General features: G+C 34.9%; 1 protein-coding gene and 1 pseudogene across 6 annotated transcripts in view; one reads left to right on the top strand and one right to left on the bottom strand.

The window, feature by feature from the left end:
• CLINT1 (clathrin interactor 1) overlaps positions 1-20748 on the top strand; it is a 65348-nt gene that overhangs the window by 23280 nt on the left and 21320 nt on the right. For 4 of the 6 annotated variants that reach the window (XM_032626299.1, XM_032626296.1, XM_032626297.1 and 1 more), the window contains exons 2-6: positions 12390-12494; positions 13032-13128; positions 14697-14805; positions 15757-15921; positions 18991-19168. In XM_032626299.1, coding sequence (XP_032482190.1) covers positions 12390-12494; positions 13032-13128; positions 14697-14805; positions 15757-15921; positions 18991-19168 — 654 coding nt within the window. Of the gene's footprint in view, positions 1-39; positions 60-4003; positions 4023-12389; positions 12495-13031; positions 13129-14696; positions 14806-15756; positions 15922-18990; positions 19169-20748 lie in introns of those variants that run through there. The other 2 variants (XM_032626302.1, XM_032626300.1) reach the window with 2 other exon arrangements.
• On the bottom strand, positions 19575-19775 carry LOC116752404 (annotated as a pseudogene).

Raw genomic sequence — 20748 nt, forward strand, 5'->3', positions numbered from 1 at the left:
CTAGGCTTGATTTTAACTGAAAGAAGAGGTGGGGATTCCAGGAGTGAACAGTTACTCAGGTAAGAAAGTAAAGGGCATGTTTAAATTCCAACTAGTAATACACTATGATTATCCTGTAAAGTAAATGAAACAGAAGTAGTGGGAGAAAAGGCTAGACAGATAGGTTGAGTCCAGATTATGTAGGTCCTGATCACCTGCATGACCAACAAGGACTTTTTTTAGTCAGAGGAAACAAGCTATAAGGATTTTAATCCTTTTGTTTAATTAGTCAATAAATATTTATTAAACATCTGCTGTCACCAAGCCTGTTCCTGGTACTGGGGATTTTAAGTGAGTTAGACAATTTGTGTCCTCTGGATGTTTTCAGTCTAGAAGGGGAGACAGGCAAGTAAACAAACACGTCCATTATATAGTGCACTGGTTTTAGTTTTAGTTCAAGGTAATAGAAAGCACATAATGTGCTTTGCTGTGTAGAGCACATAGGCAGATCCCCAGAGTTGAAGGAAGATTTCTTGGAAGAAGTAGCATTTAAGCTAAAATCTGATGATAAGGTGGGATTAGGTGGGGGGGATGGGATGTTTGGGCAGAGGATTTAGAAACAGAGGGAATAGCATGTGCAGAGACCTGGAGAAAATAACAGTGATGGGACTGAAGAAATAAATTGGTATCTCATATGAAGGAATGTGGACTTCATCTTGAAGGTAATAAGGAAGACTTTGCTGGATTTAAAATGGGAGCTGAGATAAATAGGATTTGTATTTCAGCAAGAGTTCACTTTGTTTCTAGCCTGTTGGAAGATAGAGGGGAAGCAGAGAGACTGGTTACAAGGTTGTTGGCAGGAATCCCTGTGAGAAATGGTGGTCACCCTGGACCAAGGTAGTGGCAGTGTGTGTAGCTAGAAGTGGATGGACATATTTGAGAGATACTTAGAAAATGGAGTTGAAAAGACCTGGGAATGGATTGGATGCTAGCTAGAAGACGGGAGAGAAGTAATCAATAGTGATGTTCAAGCCATAACCCAGGATGGTACTGTTCACTGTACAGGAGGAGGAAGATGTTTCAAGGGGAAGGTGGTAATGAGTTTGTGGTAGACTAACATGACCAACACTAAATATTAGGAAGATGAATCTGATTGTGCTTTGGAGGATGAATAAAAGGAGAATACACCTGAAATAGAGAGATTGTTAAATGCTTTTGTAGGAGTCTAGGCTAGAGGTAGTGCCTGTATTTTTAATGCAGATTGAACAGGTTCTGGAAATTAATGGGAAGTAGGCATTGAGGGAAAAGACTCCTGAAGATGACTCCAGACATCCCAACAACTGCACCCAGCCTGCCCAGCTTTATGATGTGCCCTGAGATTATATATCAGGATGCAAAACAGTGAAGCTACCTTCATGTTGCTACCTCCCAAATACATAGGAACTAACATTTTATTGTTAAAAAGCAGCACTAATTTGTAAGAATAATCATTTTTTTCCCGCTCTTGGGACTTTCTTTTGGGGTATCTCATATATGTATTTAATTGATCCTTGTGAAAAATGTTAGCTCTGCATGAGGGAGCCTAGAAAAGCAGCTACCAGTGTGAGAGTAAGGGGCCATGGGGAGAGGCCATCCATCTCTTTTCCTGAGCTCTTTGCTGTGGTTCTTCTTGTTCAGCTGTGCATTATAAAATATCATAAAATAAGTAAAATATATAGGAAATAAAGATGTTTAACATATGGTTATTAAATGAGGATTAAGAAATTAAAACTTGAAGCTGAAATAACATGAGAACTTTGAAGGGGTTGGAATAAAGTTTTAAAGTTTTTTAAAACCCAATGCAGAAAGGACTTTACAAAAAGAGTAAAACAGATGAGTCTTAAAATAATATTGAGGGAATTCCGTGGCGGTGCAGTGATTAGGACTCAGTGCTTTCACTGCCAGGGCCTGGGTTCGATCTCTGGTCAGGTAACTAAGATCCTGCAAGTTGCATGGCACAGCCAAATTTAAAAAAAGAAAAAGTATATGTATAACTTAGATCAACAATAAAGTTCAATCAAGAGTTTTTTTTAAGTGTGATAAAAATAAATAAGAAGTAAAGCAAGGTAAAAGGCTGAAAGCCAGTCAACAGATAAGAGTTTAAAAACATAAAAGGTTTTCATTAGGTTAAAAATGAGAAATAACAGATACTAAAAATAATGGTAAGGTAAAAGGTATCAACTGACAGTATTTTTGGAAGTTTGGAAAAAAGGGCCTTTTTAAAAAAATACATCAAAGTGGGTTTCTTGGGACACTTTCAAAATGTCCCAAGGGAAAAGGTGTCTTGTCCCCAAAGTTTTAGAAATGTTTAATATAGTCCCTGTTGGAGATTCATAATGCACTTGAGAATAGTAAAGCCTCCAACAAGTGTTGCAGTAATAAAGTTGCCTTTGTTTTACATAACATTTCCTAAACCTTACCACGTAACACATTTCTCACACAACACCTATTAATGTCTCCCAGAGTATTTTTCACAAAACACTAGAGTACTGTTTCAAAAGAAAATGAAAATCTTAACAGTTACAGAGATATGTGATAAAAAAAAGTCTGCTGGAAATAAGAAAATGGTTTTGGGTTGGGACTGGCATTCATTCCTTGGGTATGTCTCCTGTTGAGGCAGCAGTGTTCTGCAGGAGCCAGGGGACAGAGAGCAACCTGATACCTTTACCTTCTGGCCCTCCATCCATAGCTGTCTTCTTAGAAAGCTTTTTATCTGTGCAGACAGGGCATTGATATAACACACAGGCTGCTGAGGCAGGGGAGTGCAAGCTGATCCTCCTCCAGCCAATGGACACTTGCAAGTGAAAAGAAGTTTTATATACAAGTACTGTTTTTCTTTTCTTTAAAAAAAGATCATGTTTTTTCATTGTGTAAGTGAAATTTTAAACAAATGTGCCTCCACCCCAACACTTCTTATGGGCTTTTTTCCTTTAGGCTTTGTCCACATGCACATGTGTTTTTATATAGTTGGTAGTGGTTAATGTTCATACAATTTTGTGTTGTGAGAGCTTTTTTCCTATGGCCATGAAAGGAAGAATTTCCTAGTGGTGGCTGCCTCTGCCTGTTCTGTTGCTACATTGTTCCAAGCACCATTTCTGCAACATCTTGGGAGGAGCTTTTCATTCTGCTTCCCTGAACCACTCAAAAAGTCTTCCCTTTTTCCAGCCTTCCCAAACCTTACTGCTGCCAGAGTGCCTCTCTGGAAAATAATAACTCCTTAGCATTGTGGGACTAGCCTATGTTGGGACAGCTTTTTTCTAAGCCTATCGTCTGCTGCCCAGGTCATGTTAGCAGTGCTTATGCTAGAGAGACATTAGAAGGGCTTCCATATAAACCATCAAGATCTGTGAACATCCAGACATTTCCTAGTATAATGATTTTGCTGTTACAGAGGAAACAGGATAGAGAAACTGGGTGTCATGGCTTTTCTAACATTCTTTGTTCAGCTAGACACCTCATGGAGTGGGCCTTATTTTTGGTACTTTGAAGCTCAGAATTCTGCAACTTTTTCAGTATCCCCAAATTGTAGATATAAACTTCATCCTAAATATGTTTCTTCTTATAATAGCTTAAAAGTCTTTGTTTTTTGTGTAATTTGCTTTGGGATGTGTGGCTTCAGTAGCTGATATTTATGAGTTAGTTCAATGAATCCAAAAAAATTAGAGACATTATCAGATGATGTCAGATTATCACTACAGGAGAAATTGCTGCTTAATGTAAAAATAAAACCCTAGCTCATGGTTGGTGGTGTACCAAGATTAAGGAGAGTGAACTTCAAAATACAAACTCTGTTAAGCATAAAATGGCAGTTCTGTGCTAGGGCTTGTATTGATACTTGTCCTGTCTCTTAGTGAAACTCATTTCCAGATCTTTGGCCATTTTTAAATAATAGCCATCCTGCCTTGTTGTATAGTTACAATAATATTCATTTCAGTGTGCACACTGGGGTCAGATAGGCTGCCAGTTACCATGACTGTAAAGTCCCACAGCAGTGAATGAGATGGGTAAGTAATAAGTATTAATGCCAGTGTACTCTAAGGAGCCATATAAAGAATATCTTCAAACTAAAAATGATAAATACTGGCAGAAAAGTAACCATGTGTGCTAAATGCTTTACATGTCATTTCATTTAATCTCTGTAATACATAGGAACTACCTTTCAGATGGGGAAACTGAGACACATCAGTGGTTGATTTGTCCAGGGATCTGAGACAAGATATGAGCCCTATTCATTTCTAATAAGTTATTGATCAATTAATATACATATCACTTTGCTTTTCTACAAAATAACCATAAAAGATGAATCAGATCATGAAAATACATAGATGTGCAATGTTTTCCTCTAGTGTGGCCCTTGTGTTTTGGAACAGTTTCTGGAGTCAAGGCTCATTTTAATGTCTGAATAAGGGCTGCTATAAAATGGGTTATGTAATTTGCTATTGCTAACCACTGAAGTTGTAAGGAAAGAGAAATAGTTTTATAGTTTCTCCCACAGGTCATAATTTAGTTGTGGACATCAGGATGTTTTTCTTGGCTTATCTCATCCATGTAGTTTTCCTTTGCACATCTGTTACATAAATTACTAAACTATTTTCTTGAAAAGTTGCCAGTTTAAGTCACACTTAATAGTGATCAAGGGGTTGGTACCTTTTGGAAAAATGAATTAAATGACAGACTTTGAGGGGCAGAAATCCAACTACTATCCCAATTTAAGTTTTTTTTTTGTTTTGGATCAATTCCTGTATTTTTTGAAAATTGAAATAATTATATGTGGTTTCTAGTGTTTCCCAAAAGACTTTATGTTGGACTATAAATATTTAATGATCTTTCATATAAAATGAGGTATTTTAGTTACTGCTTCTGTAAATTCTCTCTTGAGTGATCAATTTATGTATACATTCTAGTCTGGTACAAAGTTTGCCATTTGAAATTAAATTTGGAGTATTGACTTCTTTAATGATTATTCATCTTATGTACCCTTACCTTGAATTCTACATAAACTATAAAATAATGATTTTTCTGGGGGGTTTTTTTGGGGGGGGGAAATTCATAAGATTTATTATTTCTGCTAGTTACATGTTAGGACTACTTTATACTTAAATGATGAACAAGTCAGTTAGGAATCTCAGAAATTTTAGATGTGGGTCTGGTTAATTTTGCCTTGTGCAAACTGATACTGAATCAATACTGGAAATTTTCATGGAATGTTTGGTAAACTGTTACATAAGCAAGGGCCCAAGTATTTTTTTAATGCACATTGTGAAATTGTGTAGATTTGGAATGCTGGTTTTTAAGCTTGAAATCTTTAGATAAAGATATCATTTAGAATACTGATAATCTGTAATGGCTGTTTTTAGAGATGGGAAGAGAAAGTACGTTATAAGTCGGTGTCAGTTACTGATAAAAGTTCTTAGATAAAATTTTTTTACATTACATTTCCTACTGTGTAACCGTTCTCCTTTCTAAATTACGGTAGAGTCTTGATAGATTTTTCTGTTCAGAGTTTTGACTTTTTATAACAGATCTTAGAAGATTTGTTAACAGAAAATAATGTATAATTTTGTCATGATCCAAATCTGACTTGCAGTATGGGAATTAGTCACTTAGCTAATAAGCCAGTCACTGGCATCCACCTTGCAGCTTAGCCCTGTTGTGCTCCAGTTCTGGGGCTGTGGTAACACCTTAACTTTTTGTGTGTGAAAAACGACTCAAAAAGAGAGCCAACCTCTGGTACTGGTATTGAATGTGGCAGAGCCTAAGAAAATGATGATTCACAGGCAGAAAATAGAAGTATTACGTGTATTCAAAGAGGAACACATTTAAGGGTTTGGTAGTACCTTGGACTGATGACACAATCAAATCCATATGGAATCAGTAAAAGAAATTTATGGAAAGTGTTCTGCCATGCAAAAGTTTCTCACCTAAGAGATAAAATTTAGTGAATCTAAATATTGGTTACCCTGTGTTAAAGAAGTATAATACGCACAGGATACTTTAATTTTTGATTGAATCTGGGAGATTGTCAGGAGTCTACATTAACATTTTTATTTTCACAATTTTAAAGATACACAAAGGTCTTCAGCTCATCTTTCAAGAATGCTACGGGTTTATTATCGTTCCTTCTACCTGCAGAGTAGTGTTTAGTGTTTATTTTGCTCTCTGTTTGCCTTGTCCCCCCCCCCGGAATGAAAAATACTTTTATAGAAAACAGTTTTGTACAATTTATCTTTCCACTTTATCTGTAAGTAGTACAGTGTAAAATTTTGAGTTAAGATTACGAGAATATTGAGCCATATCTATCAACAGTGTTCAGTAATAGTAAAACATCACAGGTGATTAAAATTCTATAGTTCATTTCTCCACCCTGTGATAATACTGGTCTGCAGTATTTATTGAAATTGAAGGCCAGCATCACTCAAAATGGATCAAAGAATTTGGTAGTAGAATTGATGTGAGAATAGCTTTTGATTAAGAAAAGAGTATAAAGTCCTTAATTTTCTTACAACTTAAAACAATTAGAATTTCAAAAATAGTTATGTCAGTTAGGAGTACTTTTCATACTAATATGTGGGGAGGGAACAATTAAAATGGTGTTTTGAACATTAATACATTTTCTGTGGTTTTAATGTCATATTTTAAGTTAGAAGCTTTAAAAAGGACTATGGGACCCCCTTCCTCCCTCAATAAAACCTGGCAGCAGATTGCTCTTTAATATTTATTTGGGTTTATTGATTTATTTTTTTACTGTGATAGCTAAAGGAAGAGGTGTAATATTTCAGTGCATATTCTTGTTGATTATTTTTAGAAGTAGCAATTAAATATTATAGCATTTTAATGTTCCCTCTTGAAAAGTGAAGAAGAGAACAGAAGGTACATAATCCAGCACAGTCCTCCGTGTAAATAGGTGAAGTTATAAATAATATGCACATGAGCATACTACATACCTATAAGTGGATTGAAATAGGGCATTTTTTTTTTAAGTAAGCAGGTTATTCTTTTCTGAAATCTTGTTACTGCAGAAGAATGGTTGAGAGCCTCAGGTTTTAGATGTCTTCAATTTCAGTTCTTTCCTATTTAAACTGTTTTCTTTACCTTGCTTTTAAGAATATGTATGTTTAAGAGGGGGTACATTGATTTCCTTCTTTTCAACTGGATAGTTTGTTTTTAATTTTACTAAAACCAAAGAAAATGTAATTTCCATGACCGAGAATATATCTTTTTAAACATTAATTCAGCATTTAGTTCTTTTAGTAGAACAATTTGTGATGTCATCTTATATATTAATTAATAGACTTTTAGCTCAGATGATACTACTAATTCTCTGATTTTAGAGCATTATGGCATAATAGAAAATGGGCTACATTTAATTAGAATTAGAAAGCCTAACAACATTTGGACATCTATTGCCATTTACTAGTCATGTGATCCTGAGTGTAAGTTTATTTAAAGTTCTCTACTAAGGAGATGCTATTAAATATTTTTCTCTCTCTCCTCACTCAAATTTTTAAATTATTTATTTTTTGGTAGGGGGGCTTTTGCTAGTAATGGCAGTGTGGTAGCACTAGAGAGAAAGTGGCAAGCATCAGATTTGTTATTTGTTTCTTCTGTACTTATCAATATTTCATTAGTTTTCTTTTTATGATACAGATGGAGTACTGTAGTTTTTTCCTTGCTTTAGCACTGTAGCTATATAACTATGTTACTGTATAATCAAATATGATAATAACATCTGCTTTAGCAACATTAATTCTTCTACTGAACCATTGCTTGTGTTAAGACATAATTCATTGCTTTGTGTTTCATTTTCAGATCAAGAAAAAGCTTTTTTTTTTTTTGGATGGGTAGCAATATGAGTATTGAACCTGTAAATGTTCACCTTGCAGATAAGGGTAATGTGGTGAAGACCATCATCCCCTGATGAAAAATGAATGTCACATGGTCCATTATCTAGCTTTTAGAGCAAGTATTCTTAAAACTGTTTCTCTGCTCTTTTGGTTAGAAACATTTTTAAAAAGGAACAGAGGGCTTCCCTGGTGGTGCAGTGGTTGAGAGTCCGCCTGCCAAGGCAGGGGACGCGGGTTCGTGCCCCGGTCCGGGAGGAACCCACCTGCCGCGGAGCGGCTGGGCCCGTGAGCCATGGCCGCTGGGCCTGCGCGTCCGGAGCCTGTGCTCCGCAACGGGAGAGGCCACGCCGGTGAGAGGCCCGCGTACCGCAAAAAAACAAAACAAACAAAAAAGGAACAGATTTTTCTGGCATAAGTAATTTGTTACCTGAGAAAACTGTCTTTTTCACTGTTCATTTTAAGGGTATTTTATTGTTTTTAAAAAGTTTCTTAAAGATTGATATTTTTAGAGGGAGCGTAATAGTTTTACCTGTATCGTAAAAGTATTTTCTGAAATCTGTGGCATTAAGATCAAGAGGTCACTTTTAAATATAGATTTTGATGTTGGGAATTATTCTTCCCTAATACAGTTTTTTTTTAATCACATTAATTTCAATATTATGTACCTAAGTTGTCCCTGTGGTTTTACACACATAGCATTTGGTATACATATTTTAGTTTGTATACATATATTTTAGTTACTAGTTTGCTACACTTACTACCCTGATAACAAGACATTGGAAGTACAAATAATACTAATTTGGTCTACCATGATGCTTATTTGCCTATAAATAGTTAAAATGTTGCTAATGATGATACAGTACTCGATTTGTATTCTTAATGGCATTTTAATACTTTTCCCTTGGTTACAATATAATGTTCATAGGGGAAATTTTGGAAAATATAGAAAAAAAGAAAACACTGTTTGAAGAAAAAATACATTATTTAAAGCCATTACTTTGAATGCTGTATTTGTCTCTGTCTCTTGCTGCCTCTGTTTTTCTGACTCTCCTGTGTTTGTAAGTGTGGATGTTCGTATGTAAAAACACAAGTTTAACCACCTAATAGAAAATACTGCTGAATATTTTTTCCTGAGCTCGGAATGAATAAAGTCTTTACAATAACTTTAAAACAAAAAGAAGGGGCTTCCCTGGTGGCGCAGTGGTTGAGAGTCCGCCTGCCGATGCAGGGGACACGGGTTCGTGCCCCGGTCCGGGAGGATCCCACATGCCGCGGAGCGGCTGGGCCCGTGAGCCATGGCTTCTGAGCCTGCGCGTCCGGAGCCTGTGCTCTGAAACGGGAGGGGCCACAACAGTGAGAGGCCTGGGTACCGCAAAAAAAAAAAAAAAGCAGTGGTTCAATATTACTTTAAGGTAAAAATCTTCAGAACATGAGCAGCTTCTTATATTTTTCACTCTGGTCACTCCCTGGTAATTTCCTTTAATTTTGTTTGCAGAACAGATCCTTGACCTTTGTCTGAATTTTGTGTTTTAAAAAACTGATGAGAGATCCCCCTCTAGTGTCTGAATTATCCATTCTTAAAACATTTGTGTCAGTCATAAGAAGTTTTAGGAATTAAGCTGAATGTTTTTTCCTTTCACATCTGGACATAACTTTTTTTTTTTTAACTTTTCTTTTTTGGGGGAGAGGGGAGGAGTTATTTTCCTTTCTTAAAAAGGGCACTGGAATTATGGGTAGGGTGTGGATTGAGGGCAATAGAAAACATGGGAAAGGAAGGATCAAAATGCCATTTCTACCTTTTTAGAAACAGTTATTTTTAAATGACCTGGAATAAGGCCAAACTATACAGTGTTGTTTTGTTTTAGTTTATATTTGTTTCTGAATTAAGTGCAGCTTAAAAATACTTTGTTTTGGAATTCTTTATGCCATCGGATCTCATCTTGAGCATTCCAGTTTCTGGAAAGCAGCGGTATTGTTAGAAAATGGTTTTAAAATAGAGCCTGATACTCTTCATGGAGGTGTTCTAACTTTGTTACTTTTTGTTACTATTGTTGCCATAGTTTTCCATGTTGTTGCCACTTTATATTTTATGTTGTGTGTTTAATGGCAAATTGTCCTTTTACATAGTTCCCATGGTTTCTCAACCAAGGAAATAGGGAGATTCTTAAGCTATTGGCTCTCTGCCACCTCTTCCTCTTAAACACACATATAGGCCTTCAGCTAAGAATCTTGTGAAGGGTTAGGGAAACAGGACCTTTCTCATTTGACCCATAGGTTTTTGTAGCTTGAACAAGGAAAGTAGTGTTCGGAAAGCTACAGCATTTATGAAGGCTCTAGTAAAAATATTTCATGTACATGAGCTAGAGATTAACTCTTCATCTTGTTCTCCAACAAATTAAACAGTGCAAACAATTTCAAGTGCATTCTTGGTCATGAAATGCTTGGATGAATTATAATTCTAATTGCTGTTGTTCATTCCCACAGCTACACTTTTAACTGCCTAAGCCGTGCATTCTTCAGCCAGTAGGATAAACAACATTTTGAAATCCATTATTTTGTGGCATCTTAAATTGCAAATGTGTCATTGCCTGCCTTAATTTTATTTTGATTCAGTTGTTAACAAAATTAGAAAAAAAGTTACTATTTCTTTATATTTATACATAAAATTTTTAATAGAATGATTATGGGGTTTTTATAAAAATCCATTCATTAATAGTCTTAAATTTTGAAGGAGGCAGTGGAGACCAGGGATTTATTTTAGTGCCATGGAAATAATCTGTATTTGTTATCAAACAGTTGATATTTTAGGAGAAAGAAAGTAATAGGATTTTGCTTTTCTACCTTAATAGAACAGTATTCTGAATGTAAATCTAGAAGCCATATTTATTCTGTGATTTGTCAATTCATATATATGCATAATGGTTCCTTTAAAATTAGTTTATTGATTGAAGTATTTGTAATAAATTTGAAATTTATATTTGAGAGATTCGAGTGCCAATTATAATCAAACCTTCCTTATTTAAAACAACTTTTTGATGACTGAAAAACCGTACAGCAAAAGTGGGGTAGATATAACTAATAAGAGTTACCAAATTCTTATTTTTTCACTATTTCTAAAACTCAATTTTAAGTGGAAGATTTGAATTACCATATTTACAGGCATCTGTTATAACAATTGTTCAGTAATAATTGGAGTGTTACATGTCAAATGAGTACTACTATAATATGTCACATTTCCACAGTATGTATTCCTCAGAATGTCTTTGAATTCTTCAATCCATATAAGCATGAGAAATTCTTTTTTAACAACCACACATTTTGCCATCTCATCTCTTAATTGTAAGGTATTCTTTTCAAAGTTAGTTCTTTCTTATAAAAATATTACTTAATATTGATATTTTAAAATTCTAATAGGTGATCTCTAATAATAATAGCTAACTTTTATTGAGTACTTCCTATATATGTCAGACACTGTACCATTGTGTATCATTTGGTATGTTACCCTTTGAGATAGTAGTAGTTTTCTTCCTTATTCCCATTTTATATTTGAGGAAACATTAAGAGAAGTATTGGGTTGGCCAAAAAGTTCATTCAGATTTTTCTGTAAGATCTTATGGGAAAAACCCGAACGAATTTTTTGGCCAACCCACAAAATAATTTTGCCAAAGATCACAAAGTAAGTTAATTGGAGTCAGATCTTTCTGACTCCTAGAGTCCGTGTTCTTGACCACTGCTGAAGTCTTAAGTGAAAGTTAAATACATTATGATACAGTCTCCAGATGGAATATTTATGTAGCCATTAGAAATGAGGGCTGGGACTTCCCTGGCAGTCCAGTGGTTAAGACTCTGCGCGTCTACCACCGCAGGGGCACGGGTTCGGTCCCTGGTTGGGGAACTAAGATCCCACATGCTGTGCAGCACAGCCAAAATATAAATTAATTAATTAAAAAAAAACAACCACTGAGGGTTACAGTGACTACACAGTGACATAGAAAACACATGTGGTACAGTAAGTGAAAAAAGACAGGGACTACAGTTAAATGTTCATAGTGGTTCTAAACATCTTTAGACTTATCTTTGATTTTTCATTGCTTTTTTTATACAGTATAAATAACATTTAGCTTTTATATAATTTTGCTCATTAAAGAATTTCTGTGAACAGGAAACCTAAGACTGCATGTAAACCAGGTCTGGCCAGCAAAATGACAGCTTTATAATAGACTGTAGCATGTTCAATTTCCTTTTTAATTTGACCTAAAGCCATTTCTTACTGGACTTACGCCAGCTCTAATGTAATCTCTCATCTGTATTCTTGAAGCCTAATGGAATAGTAAAATCTTCTTAAAGATAACTTAAATGTGTTATATAGTGTCCTCAGGGTAGCTTGTGCACAAAAGATGTTTTCTTTCCCACCCTGTAGAGGTATCTCATTAGGACACCCAGTAGTGTCATTATTAAGTTTTCATGTGTTTCTCAGTTTTGATGCTAATCTTTGTGCGTATGTGCATGCATTTTTTTTCTCTGCAGCACCAATGTGGTTATGAATTATTCAGAGATAGAGTCTAAGGTTCGAGAAGCAACGAATGACGATCCTTGGGGACCTTCTGGGCAACTCATGGGAGAGATTGCCAAGTAAGTGATAATTTGACTCAGCAGTGCAGAAAGAATGCAGCTATCTTCACCCAGAAATGTGAAATTTGCTTTCAGTTTTAAACTGTTTAGCTGCCAGATATAAATTTTGCATGTAATCATTCATATATTAGTGGGGGAAGTTTTACAGAGGATCCATTCCCCTTAGATATTAACTCAGAAAAGTAAAACAAAATTTTTCTTTTTCAATGAAGTTTAGACAAACTTTGTTAAAATTTTGACAAATGCATATAAAATGACTTAAAATAAAGCTAGGAAAATTTTTTCCTGATGAACATCTGGACGATTATGCCAGTGAATGAAGGGCTTGTAAAATATGATATTAATTAGTGGGACTTATGAATGTGCTCAATATTGTATAAAATATAAGAAAGACATTTTTAAGGAAGCATATCTAAAGTTTTTTGAATTAAGCTTATTAATTTTTTAAAGCTCTTTAGGAAAACACAGAACAAGCCTGCCATCTACTGTCAGAATTAACACACTGCAAACTCTTAAGGAAAATTATTCTTTTTTCAGGGCTACATTTATGTACGAACAATTTCCAGAACTTATGAACATGCTTTGGTCACGAATGTTAAAAGACAACAAAAAAAACTGGAGAAGAGTTTATAAGGTATGGGTTTTAGTCTGTATTTATTATTTGACACGTTGAAGACAAATGCTTGAAGTTTTAAGGTGTACATACATAAGTGATTATGAAGGATGTTGAATCCTAGAATAGAATATTCTAAAACAGGTAAAAGAAGTAGATTTGCTGTTTGTGTTCTGTTTTCTAGTCACCATAAACCACTCTTCATATATTTGTCCATATCGAAAGTAATGAATCTATAGTAGTATGCATGTTTAGTGTATGAGCAATTAAGATGAAAACCACCCTCTAATATGCTTTGTCATCTCTACATAAAAATTTGCCAGTATTATTACAGTATTGTACACCAAAAATATGTGTTAAATTTAAGCATAACAGGAGATTCTAAAGCATTAAAATTCTAACTTTTTAAAATTTGCAAATATGTACTCTTTTATTAGATTCTTTTCATTTAATACTGATCTCATCATATAATGTAGAATTCTAAAACAAGATAGTAATCTGTTCTTCCATCCCCACGATATTTTCTTGCTGCTCAGAAAGTTTTTCTGTGCTTTCCAAAATGGTGTTATTATATTTATATTTGAAACTTTGAAAGCAACATTTCTGGCTTTCAGTATTGAAAATCAATGCTTTATTTAGTTCCATGTTTTTGATGTTGTTTGTCTCTGAAAACATTCACTGTCATTCCTTTAGCTTATACAGTAGTAGTGATGAAATAGTTTAAATTTCTATAAATTAATTTTTTAAATTAGAGCTTTTTGTTTGTTTTAATAATTCTTGGGTAAACTACTTTTTTAACGAATAAACTCCTGGTAGAATGAGGGTTTTTTGCCCCTCAATTTCTTCAACCTAACTAGATTTTCATAGATCTAATCATCTTTATGTGAGGTTTGTTCCAAAGAAAGTTAAGTTCAGAATTCATAATTCATTGGTTTTTAGTGCATTCACAAAGTTGTGTAGTAGTTACTAATGTCTAAACCAGAACATTTTCATCAATTCAAAAAGAAATCCCGTAAACATTCTTTTCTCATATTTGTTGGCAGCGAGTTTTTTTTTTCCTTTGATTCTTTTTTTTTACGTGTCAGCATAAATCACCTTTTTAGCAGAAAATATCTATATTTTCCAAAGCAAGCAGCAAGTCTTTTAAACAAAAGCCACATCATAAACCTCCCAAATTAAATTTTGTCTGGGAAAAATGCTGTGAGGTCATATAATTACCAAATAATTGTTCTCTTTAAACTGATGCTTCTAACGCTAAAACTGAACCAGCTTTCTAAAAAGCTTAGTGTTCATTTATATCATACATTCAGATATTTAACATCTAAGTTTTTTTTTTAATCTTTTGACACGTGTATCCAGTGGACAGTTTATAATTACTTAGTACGCTTGGTATAAGAGGAACTTTAAATTGATAATAAGAGTTTTTAAATGTACTTTTAAAGTCTAATGTAAGGTAAAGAACCCACATACACATACGCACACAAAGATTATTTATTTGCTAATGTTAGAATTTTTTTTTTTAGCCATTTACCAGAGCTCTACCAGAATTTATTTCATTAAATCTCATTTGGTGCTTTGTATTTTTACAGTCATTGCTGCTCCTAGCTTACCTCATAAGGAATGGATCAGAGCGTGTTGTTACAAGTGCCAGAGAACACATTTATGATTTGCGATCCCTGGAAAATTACCACTTTGTAGGTGAGCAATGGAAAAACCTATAAGCAAATTAAAACAGTAGCTGGAGTTGTCAGTCACCTGAACCAGCTTAGAAGCTTCTCCGCTCTAATTAGAATGTGACTGTTGCTGGTTGTGTGACGAGTGCAGAATCCAAGACGTGGGGCCCTAGAGTATTAATTAGTGAAGACAAGAACTTGCAGAAAATACTGGCTAATAACAACAGAACCAACACAACATGAGTGTTCGGGTTTATATTAAAATATGCACTGGAGACTGGTCCCCTGTGGTGTCCATAAAGGAATAGCTTTAATCATATGGGAAGAAAAGGTTAGAGCTCCAAAACACACACATCTGTTTGAAGCTGGGGGTTTTTTTTCCTCCCACCAAATAATATTTACTGTGCAAAGGCAGCAAGGCCAGAGTGTGTTTTGAATGTGAAAGAGGATACAGAATGAACCACATTTCATTGTGTAGCATACCCCAGTTGAAAGCATTTTAAAAATTCAGTTTTTCAGCTACACTAAATCCTGGTAATTAGTGTTTCCAAACTTGTATTGGGGAGACGAAGGCGTTTGGGTGCTTTTCAGTCATTAAAATGTACGTTTTGTTTTGTTTTGTTAAAATACCATAGAAAAAGAAAATAACATTTTTGGATATTAGTCCATTTTGTATGGTTATTGTTAGTAATCATTTTTAGTGGATCTTTAATTGATTTTGCATAGAACCGTTATCTGTGGTCCTTTTTAGTTCATCTTTGCACTCTCTTATAAGCCAAAATTGCATCTCAAGACTTAGGATTTGATGAGGAAATGACAAAATTCAATAACACAATTTGCCTCTTTTTATTCACTTTAAATTATTGAAGTTGGTTTCTTGTGTTGAAATTTTCATGTCTTTTTTGTGTGTGTTAAAGAGTTTGATACATATTAACTGAATTCTTAAGGTTTTGTTTCTCCCTTACCATCGTCACAGATGAGCATGGCAAGGATCAAGGTATAAATATTCGCCAGAAGGTGAAAGAATTGGTTGAATTTGCCCAGGATGATGACAGGCTTCGTGAAGAGCGAAAGAAAGCAAAGAAGAACAAAGACAAATATGTTGGGGTTTCCTCAGACAGTGTTGGAGGATTCAGATACAGTGAGTATCAAAGACAGACTGGCACCTAAGCATCAGTTTAGCTTCTTGGGTGTATTTTAAGAATCATTGAAATACAGAAGACAAAAATGCTATTTTGAATACATACAATACTGAGATATATGTAATACTCATTTTGGCTCCTGTGGATCTTGGGAATCTTTCTATTTTTTACTTTTGTGTTTCAAGAATATGATTTTAACCATTAAGCATTATTGAATGACGAAACTTTGAGTTGACATACAGAGAATAAAATAGATATATGCCCTTTCCTCTTGAGGTTCCCATTCTAAGAAAAAAAAGGATTTCTGTAACTTACCATGTAGAGCATTAAAAAAAAAGTTTGATGAAGAGATTCATCCTCCTAATTCAAAACCAGTTTAGTTCTATTTTTGGCCAAAAATAGAGCTACAGTTTAGTCCATCCTGAGTATGTTCCCTTAATTAAGCACTGCATTAATTTGATGTAGAAAAAGGTAACTGACAATACCATCAGTTTTTCATCTAGGCCTATCACTGTATTGTTTCTAACATATTTAAGAACAGCTAGAACATTCACCTCTCATGTTTATTTTTAATGTAATAATATGGTTTTCCTAAAATAGATCACTAGGCAGGTGCTTGAAACAGATACAGAAAATAAGAACTCTCTTTCATGTTCCTTTGGACTCGTTCTGTCTTCTCTGAACACTGACAGTCCCTTGTCATTTTGTATATACACAGACAGGCCAGTGCCACGTATACTTAGCAGCTGCATATTGGGGATCTCTAACTGCCCCCCAACCACATCTAAGTTTGTTTATATTTGAATTATACTGAGATCTCGTAGCTCCTTCATTGTAACTGTGTAAAAATCTTCTATTTCTTACCTTGCGAGTATCTATAAAATGTCTTCGCTCCTTTGCTCCTCTGCTTTCTTGCCCTCAAATTAAAAATACTGCACTTAATTGGTTAATGTTTCTAACAGCAGAAAAATTCCTTTTTTTAATGTCCCATATCTCATTTAAGTCAGTTCTTGAATTGGGCAAAAACGTTTCTCTTAAATAAATCACATAAATATGTTTTGGAGTTTTTATTTGTTTAGGGGAGTAAGAAGTCTTTCAATTATTTACCCAAGTAAATATTTTATTCTTTAGATTTTTCAAAGTAGCTTTAGCAGTTTAATGTGTTTTTGAGTAGAAAGAGCTGTTCGTGACTCCTTTCCTCATTCTGCTTGCTAGTAGTCCTTTTTTTAATCAGCACAATATATAATTAGATAAATTTAGACAATTGAGTAAGTTTTTAGGCTTAGAGTGAACTAATTACATCATCTGCATTAGAGATAGAGTTGAATGTCCTGTGCATCGCCTTCTTTTTTTTTTTTTTTTTTTTTATGCGTTACGCGGGCCTCTCACTGCTGTGGCCTCTCCCGTTGCGGAGGACAGGCTCCGGACGCGCAGGCTCAGCGGCCATGGCTCATGGGCCCAGCCGCTCCGCGGCATGTGGGATCCTCCCAGACCGGGGCACGAACCCGCGTCCCCTGCATCGGCAGGCGGACTCCCAACCACTGCGCCACCAGGGAAGCCCCCATCGCCTTCTTTTATAAATTATTTTTAATGTTATATATATTATTCAGAGACTTAATCAACTTTAGCTATTTTACATGCTTTTTATTTTGACATTAGGTAATGTTTTGCCAATATCCAGTATCTCTGGCACTCATTTAGTATGATGTCCACCGTGCTAATTTAGTTTTCACCTGCTTTCATTTATCCTGTAAATTTGTTTCTTTTCAAAGTCTAGTTCATCACATTGTTATTGAAGTGTACATATATATTGTTGGAGAGCCATTCATTTTTATAATACCATCCTGGCTTAAATTTTGTCTAGGAAACATTTTTTTCATGTTCTCTTTAAGTTGGTGGTCACTTTCAGATTTAGTAGACGTATTTTTAAATCCTCAAACTCTCACAGAAAATTTTGGCTTTGCAGTTTTACTGAGTAATTCAGCAAAATGGTTTTGTTCGATCTCCAAAGGGTATGTATGCCATCAGAACTTGTTAATCAAAGTTTAAACAAAAGCTCAGTTATCCACCTTTTGATTATTTTGCTGTTTCTCATTGGTCTTTCCTTTTTCTCTGCACCCTGCCTTAATTTTCGGTCTTCTTTTTAACCACGCATGATTTTTCTGCACCTTGTACTCTTGCCTCTTAAGTTGAGTTTGGACATGAAAATGGAAATGGAAAAGGGTCCATTTAGCGCCTGTAATTCCTATCTCTTCTTTAGGCCCTCAAATTCAAGGACTAAAACAAATCTTGACATTTTGGGGCTTTTTTTCACTGCCAGTGATCTACTATCTCCATTATCAAATTCACACACAGGCTCCCTAGGTTTTGCCAGTCCCAGCATAATGTTTGGACTTGGTTTTTGAATAGATCATCACTGTTCTGAACTGCTTGAGCATATTTCATGATTCTAGTCTGTATAGTTTTTGGTAGTTAGAATATTCTTTTCTTTTTAAAATAATTGAAGGATGCTTTCCCATGCCATGAATTACATTTATTTTTCTAGTTTGATGGTAAAGAATGACAGTTATGAGTCTTTACAGTATATTGGGATATGTAGCATTCAGAGTAGTGTTTCCTGTAGTTTGTGTTTTGTAAGAGATTGTTGCTGTCCAGTGCTTTTCTAATAATTGAAAAACCATTAAGAAATGGGAATGAAATATAATGCATTAAGTGACTTTTGTGAAAACAAAAGATTTCCATTTCTCTTTTGCTTATATAGCTCGTGTTGGTTTTTGTGTTTTCCTCTACTTTCAGCAGCCCTTAAGAACTTCCTGATATGCTGTGCTGTGCATTAAGGTTGTGTTAGTTTTCATAAACAAAAGCTTTTGAATCTGCATTCCTGCCACTTAATGACTGGCACTACATGCTGTGCCTTGCTGCAATTGTGTTGATTCAGCACTGTGGGAGCTTTCTGTTTTCCTTTGAAAACTATTTTATTATGAGGAAAAGTTTCAGAAATAAGGACTATAGACACCTTTTGAATTTAATGTCCTTAGAGTTGCTTCTTTTTTTAATGCTTTATATAGGTGAACGATATGATCCTGAGCCTAAATCAAAATGGGATGAGGACTGGGATAAAAGCAAGAGTGCTTTTCCATTCAGTGATAAATTAGGTGAACTGAGTGATAAAATTGGAAGCACAATTGACGACACCATCAGCAAGTTCCGGAGGAAAGATAGAGAAGACTCTCCAGAAAGATGCAGGTATTATTAACACTTTGTCTCCTGGGTCTCTTGGAAAGGGTACTAAATTGACACAGCTGGGTCTTGGGTGTTGGCATTATCTGAAATTCAGCTTTATTTGTTTGTTTCTTTAATTTATTTTTTAGAGCAATTTTAGCTTCACAGAAAAATTGTGCATAAACTACAGGGAGTTGCTGCATAACCCCACCTCTCCGAGTGCAAGAATGCATGCACACACACACGGTTTCTCCAGTTATTAACATCTTGCATTAGTGTGGTACATTTATTAACAATTGATAACCAATATTATTAACTAAACTCTTCAGTTTGCATTAGGGTTTACTGTGTTGTATAGTTGACAAATGCATAGTATCCACCATTACAGAACCATACAGAGTAGTTTCACTTCCCTAAAAATGCCTTGTGCAAAAACATGGAAAAATTCATGAATTTGCATGTCAGCCTTGCATGGGGGCAGGCTAATCTAGTTCCCTGACGAGGGATTGAACCGAGACCATGGCAGTGAAAGTGCCAAGTCCTAACCACTGGACCGCCAGGGAATTCCCAGGTCACGTGAATTTTCACTGTATTGTTCCATTTTTAGTATATTTGCTGCTGATTTATACATATATATAGTGTGTGTGTGTGTATTTACACACACATATATACAGTGCAGCTGTTTATAAGATGCTATGTCAGACATTTGCATTTAGTATTGACACACTTTCCTTGTCTGTGTCCATTTATTTCTAAAATTGATCACATTTCCTGTATGTTTTTGTTCAGGCCATTTATTGGAATTTTTTTTCCCAGGAAGAACTTTGATAGCTTATTTTGCAATTGGGCATCTGATGATCCAGGGATCTAAGGTATTGCTGAGGGATAATGAAGTTTATTATTTTATTAGATTTAAACAAAAGTTAGGGGTTTGAAAATTCTTCCTGTGACATTTCATTAAGATTCTGTGTCAGTTTATACCAGAAAAAAAAAAATCCAGATGGATATTTGGACTAAAATGTTTTCGAGTATGACCTATATTTTCATAGATTACATTTTCTAATGGTGGGGTATTTGTATTTAGTTTTACATAGAACAGTACTAGGAACCTTTTAGCATTCACTTTTTCTTACCTACCAATATAGCTATTAACTAGTTTTTCTGCCAGTTATAAGGGCAATATATGTAGCACTTAATTTGCAAAGCAAGTTTTATAAGATCTTTGTCATTTGTGCCTCACTGTATCTCTATTAGATAGTCTAGAGCAAGGATTTTACCATTATTTTTGGGGAGTAAGAACTGAAGCCCAATCAGGCTGTGTGGAACTTGCCTAAAGTAATGCAGAGATGCAACCAAAACTTCAAGTGAGTTCTTGTAACTAAGTACCATCTCTTTTTCTCTTATAAAAAAATCTTAACAGTTCAGATTTAGGGGTCATTAAAAAGAAATAAAAATAATTTTGAAACTATTCAGATTCTAAAATATTTTAGTGTCTTCTCATTACATTTCCATATTTATTAAATCTGTGGAATTCCTGTCTGTTTCTGGAATATGACCTTTGAAGAACCAGAATTTATTTTTAATACTTTGAATATATTTTACAA

The sequence above is a fragment of the Phocoena sinus genome, chromosome 3 (genome assembly GCF_008692025.1).
Source record: "Phocoena sinus isolate mPhoSin1 chromosome 3, mPhoSin1.pri, whole genome shotgun sequence".
Classification (NCBI taxonomy): domain Eukaryota; kingdom Metazoa; phylum Chordata; class Mammalia; order Artiodactyla; family Phocoenidae; genus Phocoena; species Phocoena sinus.